The 21,835-nt window shown below is 41.2% G+C and overlaps 2 protein-coding genes across 6 annotated transcripts in view; both read right to left on the reverse strand.

Annotated features, from left to right (window-relative positions):
• myot (myotilin) overlaps nucleotides 1–21,835 on the reverse strand; it is a 208,189-nt gene that overhangs the window by 169,766 nt on the left and 16,588 nt on the right. For all 5 annotated transcript variants that reach the window (XM_042074328.1, XM_042074329.1, XM_042074326.1 and 2 more), the window contains exons 4-5: nucleotides 9,897–9,950; nucleotides 8,564–8,705 (exon numbers count right to left, since the gene is read on the reverse strand). In XM_042074328.1, the coding sequence (XP_041930262.1) occupies nucleotides 8,564–8,705; nucleotides 9,897–9,950 (196 nt within the window). The remainder of the gene's footprint in view (nucleotides 1–8,563; nucleotides 8,706–9,896; nucleotides 9,951–21,835) is intronic.
• LOC121694269 lies at nucleotides 1,002–4,585 on the reverse strand. Its single transcript, XM_042074332.1, has 2 exons — nucleotides 4,104–4,585; nucleotides 1,002–3,486 (listed from the first exon to the last, which is right to left on the reverse strand). Exons 1-2 carry the CDS (start codon nucleotides 4,312–4,314, stop codon nucleotides 3,065–3,067), a joined length of 633 nt encoding a protein of 210 aa, XP_041930266.1. The 5' UTR covers nucleotides 4,315–4,585; the 3' UTR covers nucleotides 1,002–3,064.

Here is a 21,835-nt window from a genome sequence, read left to right on the forward strand (position 1 = left end):
ATCAAAACGGCATGTTATTTCCCATAGTCATTTGACAACCGGAAGTTGGGTGGACACGGCTGTTTAGGAGGCGGGACTTATTCCGGAGAGGTCTATACTTCCTGAGACAGCTAAGAAAGTTTAATCTGCCTAAGGAGCTGCTGACCACTTTCTACTCAGCCATCATTCAGTCTGTTATCTGCACCTCCATCACTGCCTGGTTTGGGTCAGCCACCAAACGGGACAGGGACAGACTGCAACGGACAATTAGGGCTGCAGAGAGGATCATTGGAGCTGACCTTCCCTCCATCCAGGACCTCTACCGGTCCAGGGTCAGGAAAAGGGCAGCAAAAATCTCTACAGACCCCTCACATCCTGGTCACAAACTGTTCAAACTCCCTTTGGTAGACGATACAGGGCACTGTTTGCCAAAACCAGCTGACACAAAGACAACTTCTTCCCCCAAGCAGTCACTCTGTTGAACACTCAGAAACAGCCCCCACCCTTAAACTGAACAAAGTCAATCAACACTGTTCTGCTCATCTACCTCATGTGTACTTTAACCTTACAGTTACAATATTGTTATTAATACATTATCATTGCACTGAACTGCCTTGCACTATATTTATATCTAGTCTTAAACCTCAGTCTATACTGATATTGCACTATTCCCACCCTCTTTTCAACTGTATATTGCATCTTGCCAGTGTCTGTTGAGGTGTCCACGACTTGGCAATTTATCCTGTTAAAATGTTTTTTTGGCTCAGTATGAACATGTTTAACAATGATTATTAAATCAAACAATAATATTGTTGATGATAAATTCAAAGTTAATTTTATTTTTTTTCAAAACGCTATAAATCCATCCATTTTTTCCAAAAATTGATGGTTTGTCGTTTTTTTAACAACATATAACCAGGGACTCATACTATAAATGAATATAAATCAAATAAGTGCAAATGCATGAAATATATAAAAGCAATATATATTAAATAATAATATTTTAATAAAAAGAATGTGTCGACCACATAACAAATAATTTAGAAATAACACACATACAAATACCAGTCCTTAAATACAACAATGTTAAAAATACATTCAAATAATTTAGTAACACATTTAGGCCAATAGTCATTCAGTGCCGAACCTGAAACAAGTAATGATAGTAATAACAACAATATTCAATAAGTTATTTAGTAATACATCAGAGTCATTTTTAGTAAAGTGTCAAACCTGTAACAAGTAGGACCAATTTGTCCACTAAATATGCATGGAAAAAAAAAAACAATTATTAAAAATATTCAATAATGTTAACAATGTTCATTAGGTAAGTCAGTCAGTAATAAAGTGTCGGAACTCATAACAAGTTGAACCATTGTCCGTTTTACATTTTAAAAAATCACATAGTGTGTGTGTGGATGAGATGTGCTTTGAGTGTGTGAGAGGACAGAGAGAGAGAGAGAGAGAGAGAGAGAGAGAGAGATCTTCATCACCTTAAGCATTGAAAGTAATGATAGTAATGATAACAATATTCAATAGGCAATTCATTTAGTAATACTGTACATTCAAAGTAATTTTCTAGTGTCAAGAGTGTGTGTGTGAGAGAGAGAGCATTTGTGTGTGTGTATGTGAGAGAGAGAGAGTAATGTTTGTGTGTGTGTGTGTGTTTGAGAGAGAGAGAGTAATGTTTGTGTGTGTGTGTGTGTGTGAGAGAGAGAGAGGACAGAGTGCGAGAGAGAGAATGATCTTCATCACTTCAGCATTGAAAGTAATGATAATAATGATAACAATATTCAATAGGCAAGTCATTTAGTAATACATTCAAATTAATTTTCTAGTAAAGTGTCAAGAACGTGGCGTGTGTGTGTGTGTGTGTGTGTGTGTGTGAGTGAGTAAGTGAGTGAGTGACTGAGAGAGAGAGCGAGAGAGAGAGAGATCTTCATCACTTCAGCATTAAAAGTAATGATAACAATATTCAATAGTCATTTAGTAATGCTGTACATTCAAAGTAATTTTCTAGTAAAGTTTCAAGAGCGTGAGTGTGTGAGAGAGAGCATGTGTGTGTCTGTGAGAGAGAGAGAGAGAGAGAGAGAGAGCGTGTTTGTGTGTGTGTGAGAGAGAGCATGTTTGTGTGTGTGTGGGAGTGATTGAGAGAGAGAGAGAGAGAGAGAGAGATCCACTAGTATGGATCTTCATCACTCAGGCCTGCATTGTCAGTCACCTGATACAGTGCATCATCATAAAAAGCCCTCACAGCATCAGACACACCTATTGCTCCTAATAGTGCCAGCACATCACTCTTTTTTGCTGTCTGGTCTTTGGAAGTACCTCAGGTTTCAGGTCAGCCCACTGCTTGCTCCGCTTTAACACACTATGGAAACAATACTCCCCATTGTAAGTCATCTTTACACCCACCTTGTTTGTACTCAGTCAAGCATTCGTGCTTCACTGATTTTAAAGCTCCACTGAGCCTTAACACAGTCTTTTGTAGCTGACCTGTAATCAAACGCCTCCCAGTCTAAGCCATAAACATAAACGTTGCCGAATTGCTGCAGTATGGCATGGTATTCCTGTGTTAGCAGAATTGTGTCCATTTTCCTGATCTTCTGTTCAATTCTGCCAAAGACTCGGTCTGCAGAGAGATAACTGTGGCCCCGTACTGGAAAGGTGTGCTCTATGCCAAGGTTGGGGAAAAGCTGCCGAAGTTCCATCAGCATGGACACCATGCTCATGTTCTTGTTCTGCCCAAAACAAGAGTTGCTGAACAGCCGAAGCCCCCTGGATCTGCTGACTTTGTCCTGAAGTTGAGACAGTCATTCAGCGCAGAAGCAATCATATTGCTGTCTTTGCTACCCTCATTCTCCTGCCACACATAGAGATGGACATCATCTTTTGCCTGGTAACTGTTCTCACCATGGTGCACAACCACACCCAAACAGATACAGATACATCTGCCGTGAGTAATAGGCCTGTCCTATCGCGGTTTTTGGAAGGACCAGGTTTTGCATCATATCAAAACAGAGGTCACATGACCTTCAGCAACCCTGCCTAACATGACATAAAAAACGCGCGCTCTGCGACGATGCTAGATGAATGATGCCGATTCCATCCTCTTCTCTGTGTCAGTAAGGTTTGGGTCTGTAATCCTGAAATTGTACTTGGCACAATCAGCGCATGCATCTGTAGCTGGGTGGCCGAAGCCAAGATTGAATTCCTTGGAAAACACTGAATAATAGAGGGAATAGCTGGTTTGAGCATGGCTCTGAGCCTCAAAGAGCTCATGCATCTTGTGCACATTCAGGTCACTGGGGAGATACTTGCGGCCTGGTGCACCTCTCCGGCCATAATGACTGGTCCTGCAGGTGAAAGACTGTATGTGCTCCACAATGAGTTGCCTTCTCCTTGCATGCTCCTCACTGTGTCGTGCACCACCCCTTCTCTCTGGGCGAGCCTCAGCAGTCTCCGCATAATATGGAGCCACCCGGGACACACAGTCTTTGCTGATGCCTGTGAAAGTAAATTATTTAGATTATCATATACATTGGAGTCAGTATGAAATAAATAGAATTACACACAACTAACTTGCTATTACTCCCTCCCTATTTCTCCTTAGCAGGGGTTAGAAACCTCTTTTGCTTAACATATCACCTTACACACACTTCTCTCTCTCTTTGAGAGCAAAGGGATTTATTTCACGTTTCTCTCTCTCCCTCCTCTCTCCCTCTCTCCTCTTTAAAGATGACCTACAGCCTCACTATCTCTCTCTCGTCAATCATGCCCTACAGTTTTTATTAACCTCAAAGCCATTAGGAGTTACACACACACACACACACACACACACACACACACACACACACACACACACACACACACACACACACACACACACAGCTCCTAGCCCTAGCCCTGCTCTATAGCAATGACATACTGTACCATGTAACAAGCACAGCTTTGCACATATCCCTGCATTGTTTACTGGCCACATTTTGTAGGCTACTTTTGCACTATCAACACTAGGCCTGAAATGTATTACAACTTATAAGGTACAACGTATTACAACTTATAACGTACAACTTACGGTATTAAACTAGCCAATTCTGAAACAAAAGTTGTAGCCTACTCACCAAACACTTTGATGAAGGTCGCCTTGCAAACTGGCACCTTCTCCGGATGGTTAAGACTGTACTTGACAGATCCGCTCCGGCCTTTTTGTCTGTTTACGTCCTGGACTTTCGGACGCTTTCTTGCCACTTGTGTGATGTCCAGGAGATGAAGTATTGCCTGGTCCTGGTCAACCTTATTTGGCTTTTCATAAAAATATTCAAAGTTTCTCATTAGATCGTCCGGCAACAGCCGCTCAGCCTGACAGAAACCTTTGGCAGCAGCTTTGTGTTGACATCAAACTGTTGGTATCAATGCGCCACCCGAGTGACGAACCTTCTTTTTTTGTTGTTTTTTGTGATTTTCATGGTCTAGTCGGCGTTTTCAGGTGTAGGTCTCACTGGCTCATCGAGGCCATCAAAACTGTTTACATAGTTTAAAGCACTCATGTTGCCGAATTAATTAAACAAACCTCTGTTCAGAGTGCCGCCATGTTGGATTGCGTAGAGCGCTCACTGAATTCTGATTAGTCGAGAGGATGTATCACGGTTAGGCTAAAAATAGGTTCGGCGCTTATCGTGGTTTGCAAAGAAACTGTATCTTGCAGTACATTGTAACAGGGAAAAATGCCGATTTGGCATGAAACGTTGATGGAGCAGTGAATAGGTTCAGTACACAGCAAAATGACATGACAAACTCAATTAAAAAAAAAAAGGCATTTATCGTGTTTTGGAAAAGAGCTCTTCATTTATTCTTATACATAGCCATATTTACGATGGAGTATTAGTGCCACACATGAAGGAAAACATATTTTTGCCATGGCGAGATTAAACTCGACATTTCGAGAATAAAGTTGAAATATCATATCTACTTTAATCTAGACGTGTCGACTTTAAAGTCGACATGCCGACATTAAACTCGAAATACAGTTTAAACATAGCCTACAGTTTAATCTATGTAGCCTACACTAACACACAATATGTGACATGAATAATAGACCTACTTCAAATAGGTGTTATTTCAGATAGATTGCTAGATTGCAGACATTCAGATAGATTGCGTCTTCTGTTAACTCACTGCCGTCATCGTGAAGTGCTGTATCTCGCGGTTATAGGCTACCATGCACTATTATATAGCTAGAATAATACATGTTTCCAATGATATAATGTTTCTATAGTAGGCTACAAAATGTTATTTAACTCTGTTTTACGTGGGTAAGGCCACCGCACATCCAAATAACTGCCCTTCATGACCCACAGGCCGTCACTCTCCATAGGTTAACCATGCAAAACTCATTTTTCTAAAACTGCTTTTCCATTTCTCACCTGCAATACATATAGGAGGCTATAAACACAGATATGTATAAGTATAATAGGCCTATATTCTTTTGATCCCATGAGGGAATATGTGTGCATTTACTTAGAATATATGGGGTTACCTGGTCGGGAGGACAGCTTCATCCGTCCCTCCATAGACATTCAGCAATAGGCTGTTTTGCATCCATTACAAACATGCAATATGAAAGTCTGGGATTGGGGAGAGCACTTAGTATACCTAGTCTAGTGCATAAGCATGAAGTTGAACCTTTAGATGAAAAACACTCTTTAATAATAGGCCTACAATAAATAAATAAACCGCTAATGACGTTTACTTTTGACCATCGCATTTATCGCCACCATGATAACAGGAAAGTATTTGGCTGACCAACGGAGGTTAATATGTTCTATGTTTTGTCCACATGATGTAGGCCTATGTCTAATCATTGTTGCACTCGAAGAAAACTGCAATGTTTCATTCGTCCTCCCTTTCAATCGTCCCGAGCGGTCGTTCTCTCTCCAAACTAACTTTATTCTCAAAATATGACGCGTCGAGATTAAAGTCGACATGATATTTCAACTTTATTCTCGAAATGTCGAGTTTAATCTCATCATGGCAAAAAATATTTTTTTCTTCATGTGTGGCCCTAATACTCCGTCGTACATAGGCCTATATCATGTGGACAAAACATAGAACATATTAACCTCCGTTGCTCAGCCAAATACTTTCCTGTTAGGTCCTTATCACGGAGTTACAAGCGATAAATGCGATGGTCAAAAGTAGCCTAAACGTCATTAGCGGTTTATTTATTTATTGTAGGCCTATTATTAAAGAGTGTTTTTCATCTAAAGGCTTATGCACTAGACTAGGCATACTAGGCGCTCTCCCCAATCCTAGACTTTCACATTGCTTGTTTGTAATGGATGCAAAACAGCCTATTGCTGAATGTCTATGGAGGGACGAATGAAGCGGTCCTCCCGACCACCCCACATACTAGGCTAGTAACCTACATGTGCACATATGCACACATAGTGCATAAATAAAGTACATGCACACATATTCCCTCACGGGATCAAAATAGTATATATGCTTATGCTATACCTGTGTTTATAGCCTCCTATATTTATTGCAGGTGAGACATGGAAAAGCAGTTTTATAAAAATGAGTTTTGCCATGTTAACCTATGGAGAGTGACGGCCTGTGGGTCATGAAGGGCAGTTATTTGGATGTGCGGTGGCCTTACCCACGTAAAACAGAGTGAAATAACATTTTGTATAGAAACATTATATCATTGGATACATGTATTATTCTAGCTATATAGCCTAAACGGCATAGTGCATATATTTCCATAACCACGAGATACAGCACTTCACGATGACGGCAATGAGTTAACAGACAAGACGCAATCTATCTGAATATCTGCAATCTATCTGAAATAACACCTATTTGAAGCCCATTATTCATGTAACATATTGTGTGTTAGTGTAGGCTACATAGCTTAAACTGTGTAGGCCAGGGGTCTCCAACCTTTTTGGGAATGAGGGCTACCTGAAGACCCAAAATCATATGGAGGGCTACTCATTTAAAACAAACATACCCTCACCCCTTTTTTGCGAGGGTAGTCCTCCTAAATAATAGGCCTATGTGATTTTTACTTTTAAATTATCAATATTGTGCAGGCCTATACGTCTTTATATATTTAATATCAATAACCTATGCAACACTACCAACATTTTTGTTCAGTTTGTTCATTTCAAAGTTTGCATGGGGAATCTAATCTATTTTTTTTTTTTTTTTACAAAAAAACTATCTTTTTGTGCAATTAATAATTTGGGTTACAATTTGTACCCAATTTATACCCACCCACCATTATGAATTCAGGGGTTCTGATTTCAGTGGACAATTCGGTTTTAACATTTCAATAGTAATCGCCCACACCACCCAAACATATGAAAACTCCTTTTAAAGTTATTGCACACCTGAAATGATCCATGATCTGACAAAAAAGGGTAATGCACAGTCCTGCTCAGTCATGCATGCTATAACATTTTCAGCGCTATTATACGGCAGTTGCCTACGGAGGAGAAAAGGCCTGTGAGCTAAAGCAATTGTTTTTCAGTCCTTGAACAATCATGCAAGAACCGTATTTGACGAACATGGAATGGCCACAGAACTTTTGCAAAGATATGCTTCCATTGGCTACACCAGACAAGCAAGTTTTTTCCCCCTTTACTGTCTATGCGTGCGAGCAGCGTGTATGCGCTCCGCTTCCGTTGTTGTTTAAAGATTGAATGGGAAACGGATTTGGAGCCAAAGGCTACAATTTAACGCAGCTACAATTTGTAAGGTATCACCAATATCAATTTAATGTTACAGATGTATGGCTACATACATTCTTAAAATGGTTCTGGTCTAGACTTAAATATCTATTGAAAACTTCACAATGGAGCGTGTTTTTAGAGCGTGATCTGCAGGCGACCTGTTGGCTATTTTTAGAAAGTGCCCTGGGGACGCCTCATAGCCGTCCGTGTTGGAGGCACCGTGTTGGAGACCACTGGTGTAGGCTATGTTTAAACTGTATTGCGAGTTTAATGTCAGCATGTCGACTTTAAAGTCGATACGCCGAGATTAAAGTAGATATGCTATTTCAACTTCATTCTCGAAATGTCGAGTTTAATGTCGACATGGCGACTTTAAAGTCAACATGTCGAGTTTAATCTCGCCATGGCAAAAATATTTTTTTTCTTCATGTGTGGCCCTAATACTCCGTCGTACATATTCTACTGCCCTTCATTCTATTCTTGTTCTGTTTTTATTCTTTTACTCTTTTTATGTTTTTTTAATTTTTTATTCTTATATGTTGTACTTTGAGAGCAAAGATTAACCGGAGTCAAATTCCTTGTTTGTTTAGGCTACGCAAACCTGGACAATAAACTGATTCTGATTCTGATGATCACATTATATGGTGTTATGAATTTTTGCATAACTCATTATAACAATGATCTTCATAGAAAGTGTTACCAAAAATACTATATATTACATAAATGGTTGAACTGGATTTGTTCAGGAGTATGAAGGTAGGCAAAATGAATATACATAAAAGTAAATGTACAGGTTCTGCAATATTTCAGTATTTAGATTGTCACATGGTGATTTTGTCACCTACTCTTTCTTAAGATGCGAAAATCTGCAGAGTCCACAATCTGCTCATCTTCTCTGTACCAAAGGACTTGTAATGGGGGTGTTCCACGAAGATGACATTCCAGAACCACCAGCTGGCCCTTCACTGTACTCATATCATGAAGACTCTAGAACATACCATTCATGTTATTTTGAAGAAAACTTTGTTAAACACAAAGTCACATCTGCCTATTAGGGCTGCACGATATTAGGAAAACATGCAATATGCGAAAACATTATTGAGTACTGTGATAACGATATAACTTGCGATATTTAAATATTTTATGTTTTTCTCCATTCTACTTGCTGCTAGCCTGTAGGGTTGGGGGGGGGGGGGGGGGGTTAATGTATAATGACATAAATAAATGTATAATTTTCTACATAAACAATATAAAATATTATGTAGCCTAGGCTATATATGGCCTGATGAAAGTGGACAGCAAGGACAGCAAACCTACTGACTAGGCTATCGAAGTTGTGCGGAAGATCTGCTCCAAGAAAATCCTTGTAAAAGACGGATAGAAAGCCAATCTGCACACTTGTGTACCAACCAGCGGAATATTCCACATTGCTAGCCTTCGCTGGGCTTAGCAAAAAGCTATATCGCGGCGGTCACTCATCTAAAATCTGAAGTAGCCCAGTCTGTAACCTCATACGCTGCGCATCCCACGTTATTAGGCTACCGGGATGCCGACTACGAGGGCAGCGGAAAGTGAAAGTAAGGGGCTGCGATCGCACAGTCCAGGCTAACGAAGAAGGCTAAACAACTTTTACAAATAACGAATCCTGATGATCTCTCTGCTGCTGTCTGGGGCTTTTGCTAAATGCAAATCATGAAATACAAGCCTTACAGTGACAGATATCTTCTGATCCTATAACGATAACGAAAGAAATTGTTTATTTTATCACAATGGAGAAGGACGCATGTGGCGCTGTGTTTGTAACACCTTCATAAAACCAAAATATTTCCATATAACAGACGTGCTTTTCCTTTTAGTCACCAATTCCTTGTAGCCTACCTCGCTCGACTCAATATCTTCAGCCATCACGACTTAGCTCCTGCATCTAGGGCAGCATGACAGCATCGGTTTGGTAAAATATGTTGACATTCAGAATGTGAATACACCATAGACTGTATGGAATGCGCAAGGCACAGAAAATGTATCGACATTTATCGAAAATTAAGTAGCCTAATCTTTGCGGTATGTCCATCACAAGTTGATATCGCGATAACTATAGATTTTAGATATATCGTGCAGCCCTACTGCCTATCACTCCTAGGCAGTCTAACCACTACAGCAGTCATGATGGTCCATTACCTTTATCAATGTGGGTGCCACTCCAGCCTGGTGACTGCATGATGGGCTCAAGTTCTGAAAAAATATATGAACGGCACTTCATAGAAGAAAAGATTTACAAGACAGTCAAATATATTAAAAACCACACACTAATCCCAGCGCAGTGTAATTATCCCCTTAATCACAACAAATAAAGGGAACCCCTGACTTGTCACCTTAAATGAAAGATTAAGGGGTTTCACACTCACAAAATGTAAAGGTTAACATTTAGAGGCCTGTTTTACAAATTACGGTAAGGGCCATTTAATATACCGTAAAACTTCAAATAATCGCCGAGTCCCAAAGAGACACCTGTCTCTTTTAAACGCCTGGCGTGGCTACAGGTTTGGTTTAAAGGCCGGTCTCCAGTAGAGGCCTGGTCTTTTTTTTTAGTTTCGGGTTGTATTTAATCTTCTAAAACCCATCAGATCGTCTGTTTAAAGCCCAATTCACACCTAAGATTCGCAATGACATGAAACCGTTACAGAAAGGAGGTTACAGCAGTGTGAATTAGATGTTGCACGTCGTTGCAAGCCGTCGCAAAGCATTCACCATGTCTGTTCACAGTTGCAAGGTTTTAGAATGTTGCATCAAGTTGCTGCTCATTGTCGCGAATCTTGGGTGTGATTTGGGCTTAAGTATGGCGCACACTGTGCACGTTATGATCAGATGGCATTAAAAGACTGCGGTGGGGAAAAGCTAGAGTTCCAAATTGTATAACTTTTTTTTCAATATGAACTATACCTATATGTCCGACTTTGTCATCATTCAATTCATCCCTTGTGTTTAAAATTTGCGGATAGGCCGATGGTAAGCTTGTTTTTATGCTGGCAACAAAACCAGAACGGTTCGCGAACGTTATTCTTTATTCTAAATGCCATGGCGATAAAGAGAAAGAAGTCAGAAAAGGAATTTACCTCAGACTAGGCTATATCAGAGCCCGTCTACGGACATTCTATGGGCTATATACTGAAATAGGTTAATGGTGCAAAGTCAAGTGCGCTTCTATGGGACTGGTGTGTGCGCGCACAGTTTTTATTGATGAGTCGGAGTGGCAAGTGCTGCGCATAGCTGCAGTGGAATGTGGCTGCCCAGGGCATTATAAAACTTCTCACTTTTAGAGCTACTCATACACGGCGCTGAAATGGCGTATTCACCCCTGGTCAAAAATATGTTCCCGCGCGCCTGGAAGTAGTGATTTGAATGTAGACTGTTGTCAAATTTGGCAAATACAAAACGGGAGAAACAATATGGTTCATGCTTTCTCATGCTGTTTCATTCGTGCCGAAAAGGAGGGAGAATGAAACATTAAGCACGTTCCACTTTTGCCTAAATAATTCCTGAACGGACCGATATAGGCTATTTGCTAGTGACAAAATATGAGCTTTCAGTGTGATACGATCTCTTTGTAAATTACGTTTAATTAAAACGTGGTTCATCTGTTCTGGCTATCCCCGCTATTTGGATCTTAGGTCTACTATATCTCACTCAATGAACAACATCTCAACACTAAATGAATGATGATCCGTAATTGTCATCAGATAGCCTAATCATATAGGTAGACATTCAGTGTGTTTGCAATAATTAATTCGATAATATTTTCCATCTTTGCAGAGGAAAAGTTTTGTGTAAAGGGAATTAAAGGCCTGTCTCATATAGACGCCTGTCTCTAACACTAGCCGGTGCAGTTTGGCGATTTGGGAAAATAAAAGCCCGGGCTATTATTTGGAGTTTTACGGTAAATTAAGTGGTTTTGGTACGTTTTCAGGGGTAATTTAGCGTAAATTTAAGTGCATCCCATTTTGTAGTGTGTGCTGCTATTAGCTACGTACATGCAACAGGTAAACTGCTCAGTTTTCTTGAATAGATCATCAGTTACATTCCATGACTTTCCTAGTTCACTGAAAGTCTTTTGGCAGGAAGGGTCCTTTCTGAACATCTTCAGGATATTCAGCGTCCTTCGAACAGCGAATGCATTGACCGTGTCACACCCTGTGAAGGTGTGCAAGCCAATTAGGCTGTCACACACACTGAATCAATTGAGCTTACCAGTTTAGTGATGTCAAGAGAATGTATACGGTTCTGTGTCCCACATTTCTGATAGATGGGACTGGAAGGCAAGACAGCAGGGGCGCCAGAACGAGTTTCAAAGTGCAGGGGCCAGATAACAACCCCCTAACCCCCCCGAAAATCGCGTGCGCTGTCTTTTCTCTCTCTTGCGCAAACAAAATGTGTGCATTCCAAATAGCCTGCGTAATTCTGCTTCATAAAGTTGAACAAATGCATGGTTATTTTACAGATAAATAGAAATAGACTACTGTCATGCAGTTTTTTGGGGTAGGCCAACTTGGAGTAAATTTACACACAGGAGATTCTTTCTCAAGGCTACTCGTAGCTGAGCAGAGTTGGGTGTAACACGTCAGTAATCACATTACAGTTCCTACAGTGTGTGAGCAAAGATTCCTATATTCTCTTATTTAGCCTAGGCCTAGATGATACTTTGCTTTTCTATTTACAATCAGGCCGTTTATACGAGCTAAAAATAAATGACTAAATATTCCCCAGAATAAAAAGGAAAATCAGCCTTTGAAAATGTTGCGGTAGCAAGTGCATTCTTAATTAAATTAAACTGAGTTGCCGGTATTAGTGTGTGTGTGTGAGTGTGTGTGTGTGTGCGTGCATCTTCTGGGAGGGCGACAAGAACATTGGCAAAAAAACCAAAACCCATCGGAGTAGGCAATTTGTTACCTTACTACTGAGCGGGAAACAGTGCACAACTAACTAATGCAGGGATGGGCAACTCGCGGCCTCCTCCTCACTCAATGCGGCCCGCGAATCAATTTTGAAATGTCATTAAATGTTTGTTTCACATGGTTTTTACCACATCTGAATCTGAACAGGATCCTTATTGTAATGATAAGGTCCACCGATAGGGGCGCTTCCTATATAAAACATCCAGCGGAGTCGAGCTTTCTTCACTAGCGAGCGAGGAAGAGACACGGTTTATAAAGAAAACTCAGAATTGTAGACAAGGTGGGAAAGGTTCAGACAAGGTGGGAAACAGTAGCCTAGAAATCTAGACGCACCCTAGCGGCGGCAAATTAATTTGCTCAGCCTGTACGTCTAGTAGCAAACCATAGGGATTTCTATTGGCTGACGGCGTGGACGGACGCATCGGAGCACCTTGTAGCCGATTAATAGCCTAATCGCCTATTTCACAGTTGTGCAATAAAAGCAGTATCATCATAGCAGTATTATCATATCATCGTTCAGATAATCGTTCACATTTAATATAGGCTAATGACAACCACTGTTCCTCAGCTGGAGCTGCAGAGGAGTCTCCAAAGTACAGGGAGACAGAATGCGCATGACTTGAGTATGAATATCACACTTTTTGAAAAGGGGGAAAAAAGATGAAGGCATTGATTAAAAGGCGAGGCTAGAGTTGGAGGAATTGTGCCTTGTTAATGTAAAGGAGAACGTGAGAATGACTTCCGCTGACTCACGTAGGCTCACAAGTAAGAAGCATAAATCTGCCTTAAACTGCATTATGATGTCCACACGAAATGCAGCCTAATTTTCTGTCAGCAGAAGTTCGTATCAGCAAATGTGGTTTGGGAAACGGGGACACAGAAGTGAAATAGGTTAACCTGGTCTAATTGAACATTGCTGGTCATTTAAGGGCAGCCGTGGTCCACTGGTTAGCACTCTGGACTTATAACCGGAGGGTTGCCGGTTTGAGCCCCGACCAGTGGGCCGCGGCTGAAGTGCCCTTGAGCAAGGCACCTAAACCCCTCACTCATTCCCCGAGCGCCGCCGTTGAAGTAGGCAGCTCACTGTGCCTGGATTAATGTGTGCTTCACCTCACTGTGTGTGCTCACTGTGTTTCACTAGTTCACCGATTGGGTTAAATGCAGAGACCAAATTTCCCTCATGGGATCAAAAATTATACTTAATCTTAAGTGATATACAAACCTTGCGGCTTGGTAGCTTAGGCTACATGTTTCAGATATATCGTGTTGGGCATAGGCTATTCATAATTGAATCTCATGTCGTGCAATAAATGTGGTTACCGCAACAGATTCATAACTTCAATAATTGCTCACAATTAATATAGGCTAATGACAACCACCCACTGCGTCTGGAAAATAAACACGAACTGTAGGCCGCAGATAGGCTACATTGAAAGCACAATTTGAAGTCATTCCGAGGTGACAGCTGGAGCGAGTTAAAGTCTCCGATGCACAGGAGGACATTAACTCAGGAACATTACAATAAATCAAACCAGAATAAAACATTAGATTCGGCTACATTTCAAATCCATCCACAAATGTTGCATTGATTGAGAAAGAATGTCCCAGAGTGGAGTGCTGTCTGCTCCCTGGGGGTGTAGCCTGGGCACTCCGCTGGTGTTTTGCTCATCGGTTTTGACCCATTGGCAGAAAGTTTAAGGTTTTTCAACAGTGACCCTGCACAAATAGCTTTAGGCTATATTAGATGCGGGCTACTACCGCTATAATGGTTTGACTTTTCCACCTGTGTAAAGGTTTTGTTTTTTAATTATTTTTGAATATCGAATAAGGCTCATACCGTCAATGATGCAGATAGATGGGGTTGGGGTGTGTTCTGCTGGAGACACATTATTTTCACGTTCTCTGACAAGTCCCATCAGCATTTGCCAGAGCCCATGAGTGAGCAAGAACATCCCTCATATTGACCTTCCTGCTTTTAGCTACAAGGATCATGTGACTGAACAGGTTTCTGTCAGCCTTTAGAACAACATCCTGACCTTTCTTTCCATAAGATCTTTTTGTGTTGATATTGGAGAATGTTTTCAGGTCTTGTTTGGTCATCTTGTCAAGGAATTTAAAAGATGGTTACTCTCCATAAGATCAAGACTTGAGACTTGACATCTTCATCTCTTTTGATCCTCGGACCCTATTGATCTGGATGGGACAGGTTGGAACTGCCTTGACTTATCAAGTCTCTCAGCTGTCAGGGAACATGCTTCTGTACTTGGCTGTTAGGCCACAATATTTAATCACAGCTCCTGGCTTCAAGCTGAATCCCTTTGTCCCTCCAGCTGTCTGGGTGTCTTTGTTCACCATTTCTTCTATGGCTTGGTCAACAGGGATTCAGAGAAGTTAAGTCGGTCATCAATTACGACACCCAGATTATGTGCCGATCTAGTTGGGGTCAGTGACGATGAGTCAAGCTGGATGTTAATCGACTAGTCGACTATAATTATGAAAACCCTACAACAAACCACCATTGTGCCATATCACCAGCTTCCAATAGACACACAAAACATTTCATCCAGACTTTGAAACAATCCTAGTCTGGCTATCACAGACCAAGCTCAATCTAATTGACCAGACCAAGCTCAATCTTAATTTGATAAATTAACCTTACATTTTTCAGTAGCCATATGGGTGTGTAGATTTGAACAAAATCTGGTTTGGTTCTTAACGGGAGCATTTACTGCCTTTAAAAAACTATTTTGTTTACCGCGCTCAGAGTTTGGTGCTGGGTTGGTGGTGCCTTATTTTCTGCCTTAACTCTGGTCGAAACAAATTGGTACCTTCTTGCATATGAATAAAATTATATCAGTCTGGTTTCAGAGCTCACCACAGTACTGAATCAGCCTTAGTTAAAGTTTTTAATGACCTCCTCATCGCTGCCGATAATGGACATATATCAATATTGGTCCTCCTGGACCTCAGTGCTGCCTTTGACACCATAGACCACAACATACTACTCCACAGACTTGAACATTCGATAGGCATTAAAGACTCAGCACTTGCTTGGTTTAGATCATACCTTTCTAACCGCAGACAATTTGTACAGGTTCACAATAGATAGATAGATAGATAGATAGATAGATAGATAGATACTTTATTGATCCCGATGGGGAAATTCAATAAACCGTCTACCCAGACTATGGTAAAATATGGGGTGCCTCAAGGCTCAGTATTAGGGCCCCTGTTATTTTCTCTCTATATGCTTCCTCTAGGCTCAGAAATTAGGAAACATGGCATTAAATTTCATTCTTATGCAGACGATACACAACTATACCTTTCCATAAAACCTGACGAATTAACTCCGTTAGCCAAACTTGACACATGTATAAGAGACATAAAGACATGGATGACAAATAATTTCCTGCTTTTGAACTCCGATAAAACAGAAGTCATGGTTTTAGGTCCTAAAAAGATGAGGCATATCCTATCCTCATCACAGGCTACATTTACTGATCTTCGACTATCCTCATCCACAAGTGTTAAAAATCTTGGAGTTACAATTGACCAAGACCTATGACTAAGTAATCACATAAAATGAAGTTTTGGTAATCTGTTTTATCATTTAAGGAACATTTCAAAGATAAGGAAGTCTTTATCCTTACCAGACACTGAGAAATGAATCCATGCTTTTGTCACCTCAAGGATTTATTATCGCAATGCTCTATACGCTGGCTGCAATAACACCTGTCTAAAGAGCTTACAGCTTATACAAAATGCAGCTGCTCGCACACTCACTAGAACTAAAAAATATGAACATATTTCCCCTATCCTGGCATTAATGGCCAGGCACCAGAATATATTAAAGATCTCCTAGTCCCATATAACCCACCCAGACCGCTACGATCACAGAATACTGGCCTTCTTGTAATTCCAAGAATCTCAAAAACTACAGTAGGAGGCAGAGCTTTCAGCTATCGCGCACCCCTCCTCTGGAATAATCTCCCTTCCTCAATTCGACTAGCAGACACCCTCCCTATTTTTAAGTCTAGACTTAAAACATACCTCTTTACTGCCTCCCATAGTTAGGTATGGTGCGGTGTGGAACTTCACCCACCTCAGGGATTTTTGGAATGGACCACCCTGCTGAGTCCTCGTGTGACTGGCACCTCAGTCGCGCGTGCGATGGTGGTCACTGACCATACCTGCGCTGGTGTTGACTACCCCTCACCATGCCTTAGTTATGCTGCTATAGCATAGTGCTGTCATGGACTTTTCATGTGTCACGCCGTACAACCCCCCCCCCCCCCGTCTCCTCTCTCCCCTTCTCTCTCCCTCAACTCTCCCTCTCTTGCCTATTCTCACTATGGTCAGGGATGGACTGCACGGGCCTACCAGGCCCAGGGGCCCAAGGGGTCAGGGGGCCCTGAAGCCCAAGCCTTTGCATGGAATCATTGCCTCAATATAAACAAATCAGGATGTAGGCTATGAATCTGATTGAATTTAGTATTGGCAATCCCCAAAATGCACCAGAATACAGGAAATCACATCAAAAAAATTAAAACATTTCTGGGGAAGGAACCCCAAACCCCCCCTCCCACATATACGACAATTAGTGGGGAGCCCTTAATACATCTGGGCCCAGGGGCCCAAAAATTCATAATCCGCCCATGACTATGGTATACTGTAACAATATATAGTACCACTGATTACTTATTGACATTAACAATTTTGATTTTTTGAGTAATACTAACCCACTCTACATTTCTCTTTCTTCCCTTTTACTGTACCTCACTTGTGAGGTATATCATCACGAGTCATCAACCATCTGTGTGTTGGCCCTCCTCTCACCCTTCTCACCTGAAGTCCCATCCTCGACTGCCCTATTACTGTCCCCCTATCTGGATTCCTGGCCCGTACAGCCTAGCGACCCATCACCTGCCTATGACAACTCTGCCCGGATTCCTGGCCCGTCTGCCGACCCACCACATGCCCCTCGACAACTCCCTTCCCCTGGACAAATCCAACGCTGGACTATTTGAACTTTCTGTCACTAAATCAGGATTAATGAATTATCAAACCGGATACGTAATCATCCCACCTCTTATCTATCACTCATAGGACTTGTCTCATTTCAGGGGCCGGATGCTTCGGAGCATTCGTGCTACCTAGCACTGGTCTTCTGTGACCGCATAGACCGGACCTGGCTGGACCAACGTTTTTTTAAATGGGACGGTCTAGCCTAAAAGAATGGATCTGTTACGTCATTAGCCCGAGTAGGCCTACTGATCTTTCTAACTCATGTTCGTGAAAAGCATCCTTTCAACGTGGGGGATCAACGTGTTACGTTTTATGTATAGGTTACAATAATATGAACTAGGCTAACTGAGTGAGAGCAATCATCAATCTATTTGAATTATTAAAAAGATATACAATTATGCAAGTCCTTCCAAACTAAAAGGATTGAGTTTTTTTTTAGCTGCTGCTCCTTTCCCTATCATTTAGCATGTTTACATTGATTCATTTAGCAGACACTTATCCTAAGAACAACATTCAGGCTACAATGCAAATGAATTGTTATCAAGGAATTAATTGCGGCATCTGTCAATATTAATTTGTTATAAGACTAGTCAAAAATGTGATAGGAGGGTACATGCCCATATAGCCTTTGCCTGCCTCGTCCATCTCCAATTTTAAATAATTTGTTCACCCACCGGCTAAAAAGCAATCACACAAGTGTCGCTTTACTTTTCAAGAGATGGCGATTTCTAAGGGAGTTGGAGCATATTCATGTGAGTAGCCTTGGCCTTTTTCTTTCTAGCCTGGTTAAAACCAAACTTTAAAGAGGTAGGTGGGCACGGGCAGCGTAATTTCTTTCCCTGATTGCTGACATGTAGACTAATTTCAAAAACTTAGGAGGGAATATCAACAAGCCTGGCTAGGACGGCAGAATAACGTAGCCTATAGCCAGACAGCTGTGATCGGTTGAGTAACTTATGGTGGGGACTGTAGCTAATGGTCGTTTGCAGACATATCTGATTGAATGTATCATATTGCACTTCATCTTACTTGTTAACTGACCTGGCTTCTAGACCGACACGTTTTTCCAACTGCAACGTTGACAAATATTTTGTGACGAGGCAAAGAATACTTGCTTTCTTGGCAGTTTATTACCAGCATTTACAGAGAACAATACATACAACTTGGAATGGGTCAGCTTATACCCAGTGGCTATACTACACAACCTGGGTGGCATCCCGTAACATAAACCCTTTCATCCCGACAACACAACAGCCGGCTAGTTTACACACATACATTACAAGTCACTCACCGGTGATTAACACATAACATTAGGAAGCTTACCCAGTATCTTAGCCATACATTTCTCCCATAATGCACTGCATGAAGGTAAGCATAACAGTAACACATTTCCCTGTCAGCATGTCCGAGCCACGCTACAATATTTGTGGTTCAGCTGCTGAGCATCCATTTAGCAGAGGTTTTCATCTCTTGTTGTGCTGTGTTGTTGTAGGGCTAGATGTCTTTCATTATCTCGATCATGCACAAAGCATCATGACCACATGCCTTTGCCACATAAAATCAGAGGCGGTATTTACTGTATTTACTGCTTTGCTAATGGACAAATTAATAATTTATCAAAATGAGTTTGTTATTATCCGTCCGTAAGCTAGATGTCACAAACAGACGCTTTAATAAACCTTTGGTGGATGTAATCCTCCCTTGAACTAATTATAGCCTTTATGCAAAATGCCATCAACTAGTTTCTTTAAATGTGTTGTTTAACGGTCTTCTAGTAGCCTACTCGTGGAAAATATAGTAGGCCTAATAGACTACTAACCAGTGATCATATCTGAGCATGTTAATATGACTTGTTGATAAATCATTTCAATTTGAAATGTTTGAACAGATTTATTTAGAAAGTGGTTCTAAATTTAGGTTTGATAAGGAAATCGGCTACATAGCTTAACCATAGTTCACATTGAAACCCATTCATTTCATTAAAATCATTTAATTTAAATGTTATTAAACCGTTTATTAAATGTTTACATGTGTAGGCTCTGCCGACTGTCTCGCCATGTCTTGAATGAAACGTCATAAACGTATCGAATCTTGGGGGACCAGGTAGGCCGCGAAGCATACACCCAATGCGCACTCCGTTTCAGGGAAAAGAATGGTGGATTTGTCGGCCGAATTCGAAGGAGCCCACGAAATGGGACAGCACTAGTCGCGCTACTATGACGCAACCGGTCTATGAATCTGCCCTTAGAACCATGTAGCCCCTGAAATGAGACACGCTCATAGACATATCTTACTGTAAAACGACCTAGAAATATGATTTTGAAGGCCAAATGTGTTAACCTGACTCTCGCCAGATGAATTTCGTTCCGCCTAGCTCCACTCATCCATCTGGGACCAATCCATTGGAGTGTTGCTTCAGAAGGCTGGGCCTAATCAAAAAATGCTTGCATATGATTGCATAAGCCACTTGTCCGTCATCTATTGACGTGCTACTTTAACCACTCACATCGAAGCCAACCCGTGACGCTGATAATAGTCTCACAGTCGTTTTTACGCTATGTCACATCTATGAAACTCCCGCCCTGCGTCCTGATTGGCTGTACCATAAAATCGGGTGCAGAAATCACTCTCAATGGAAGAGGTCCCAGATGGATGTGAGTGAAGCTGAGTGGAACGAAATTCATCTGGCGAGAGTCAGGTTACAAATGTGTAGGCTGCGCATTAAAGTTTGGATAAAAAGTTGATGTTTAAGAATTAGGCTATTTTTGTCCTTAGAGATTGAGAGAGGTAAGATTGCTGCTCTTTCCTTCTCATGATTGTGTATTCAACAGCTCATTTTTTTTAGATATCCCGGGGGAGAAACCCTCGATTAAATAGACCATTGTGTATCCACCAATGTGTATCATTATCCTCAAGTAGTAGATACATTGCAACCGGAAAGTATTCAGACCCTTTCAAGTTTTCCAAATTTTGTTATATTTCAGGCTCATCTTGAAATGGATTCAATTCGTTTTTTTTCTCATCAATCTACACACAATACTCCAACACTCCACAAAAAACAGGTGTTTGGAGTGTTTTGTAAATTTATAAAAAATGAAAGTCTGAAATATTCCATTTACACAAGTATTCAGACCCTTTGTTATGACACTTGCAATTGAGCACTGGTGCATCCTACTTCTATCAATGGTCCTTGAGATGCTTCTACAACTTGATTAGAGTCCACCTGTGCCTTAATTAATTCATTGGCCATTATTAGGACAGTTGATGGTGTATGTCAGAGTGAAAACCAAGCCACAAGGTTGAGACAATTGTCCGTAGACCTGCGAGACAGGGTTGTGTGAAGACACAGATCTGGGCAAGGATACAAAAATTCTGCAGCATTGAAAGTGCCCAAGAGCACGGTAGCCTCCATTATTCTCAACTAGAAAAGATTAGAACAACTAACAGTCTTCCTAGATCTGGCCGCTCAGCCAAACTGAGTAATCCGGAACAAAGGGCCTTGGTCAGACAGGTAACCAAGGACCCAATGGTCACTATGAATGAGATTCAGGGTTCTATTTTGCACACCAGCGCAATTGACTTTGTATACTCGCGCTTTTGTCTTTCCTATTTTGCAGTCAGCGCATATTGGAATTTTCCCTCCACAGGTACATGTGCGCCCACGGGGCCGTTTCAGCGAAAAGAAGGGGCGTATTCCAGCGCAAACGGTCTCTGTTGATATTTTGCAGTTTCAGAAAACAATTCCGCCACAGACTAAAGTCAGTGGCGCAAATTCAGATGCTATTTTAAGGGCGCATGCATGGCCACAGGCCTGCAGAAATGAATGCTATGCACACCGATCTACAGACACCCTGTTCACAGATGGAAACATTCAAAGCCTTGATAATATTTGTCCGTTTCCCGGCTTTGTTCGTGCATTGGTCAACTAAAAAATTAGTAGCCTATATAGTACATCTACATGCAATATCTTTACAAAAACAACGCCTATTAATTTGGACAACTTTATACAGCCCTACAAAGGCTAAAGTTACCTTTAGTTTTGTTCCAATTTACCGTTGTGTATGGCTTTAAACATTGTGTGCGCTTTAACATCAGCCTATAAGCATTATTCCAGCTGCGCTAAGGTTTTGACAAGCACCACCA

This window comes from Alosa sapidissima, chromosome 20 (assembly GCF_018492685.1).
Source record: "Alosa sapidissima isolate fAloSap1 chromosome 20, fAloSap1.pri, whole genome shotgun sequence".
NCBI lineage: Eukaryota > Metazoa > Chordata > Actinopteri > Clupeiformes > Clupeidae > Alosa > Alosa sapidissima.

Excerpts from the sequence above, each read along its gene's own strand:
- LOC121694269 (XM_042074332.1), bottom strand. The coding sequence starts at position 4,314 with ATGAGAAACTTTGAATATTTTTATGAAAAGCCAAATAAGGTTGACCAG. Across the intron at positions 3,487-4,103 it reads GACCTTCATCAAAGTGTTTG|GCATCAGCAAAGACTGTGTG; the intron begins GTGAGTAGGCTA and ends TTACTTTCACAG.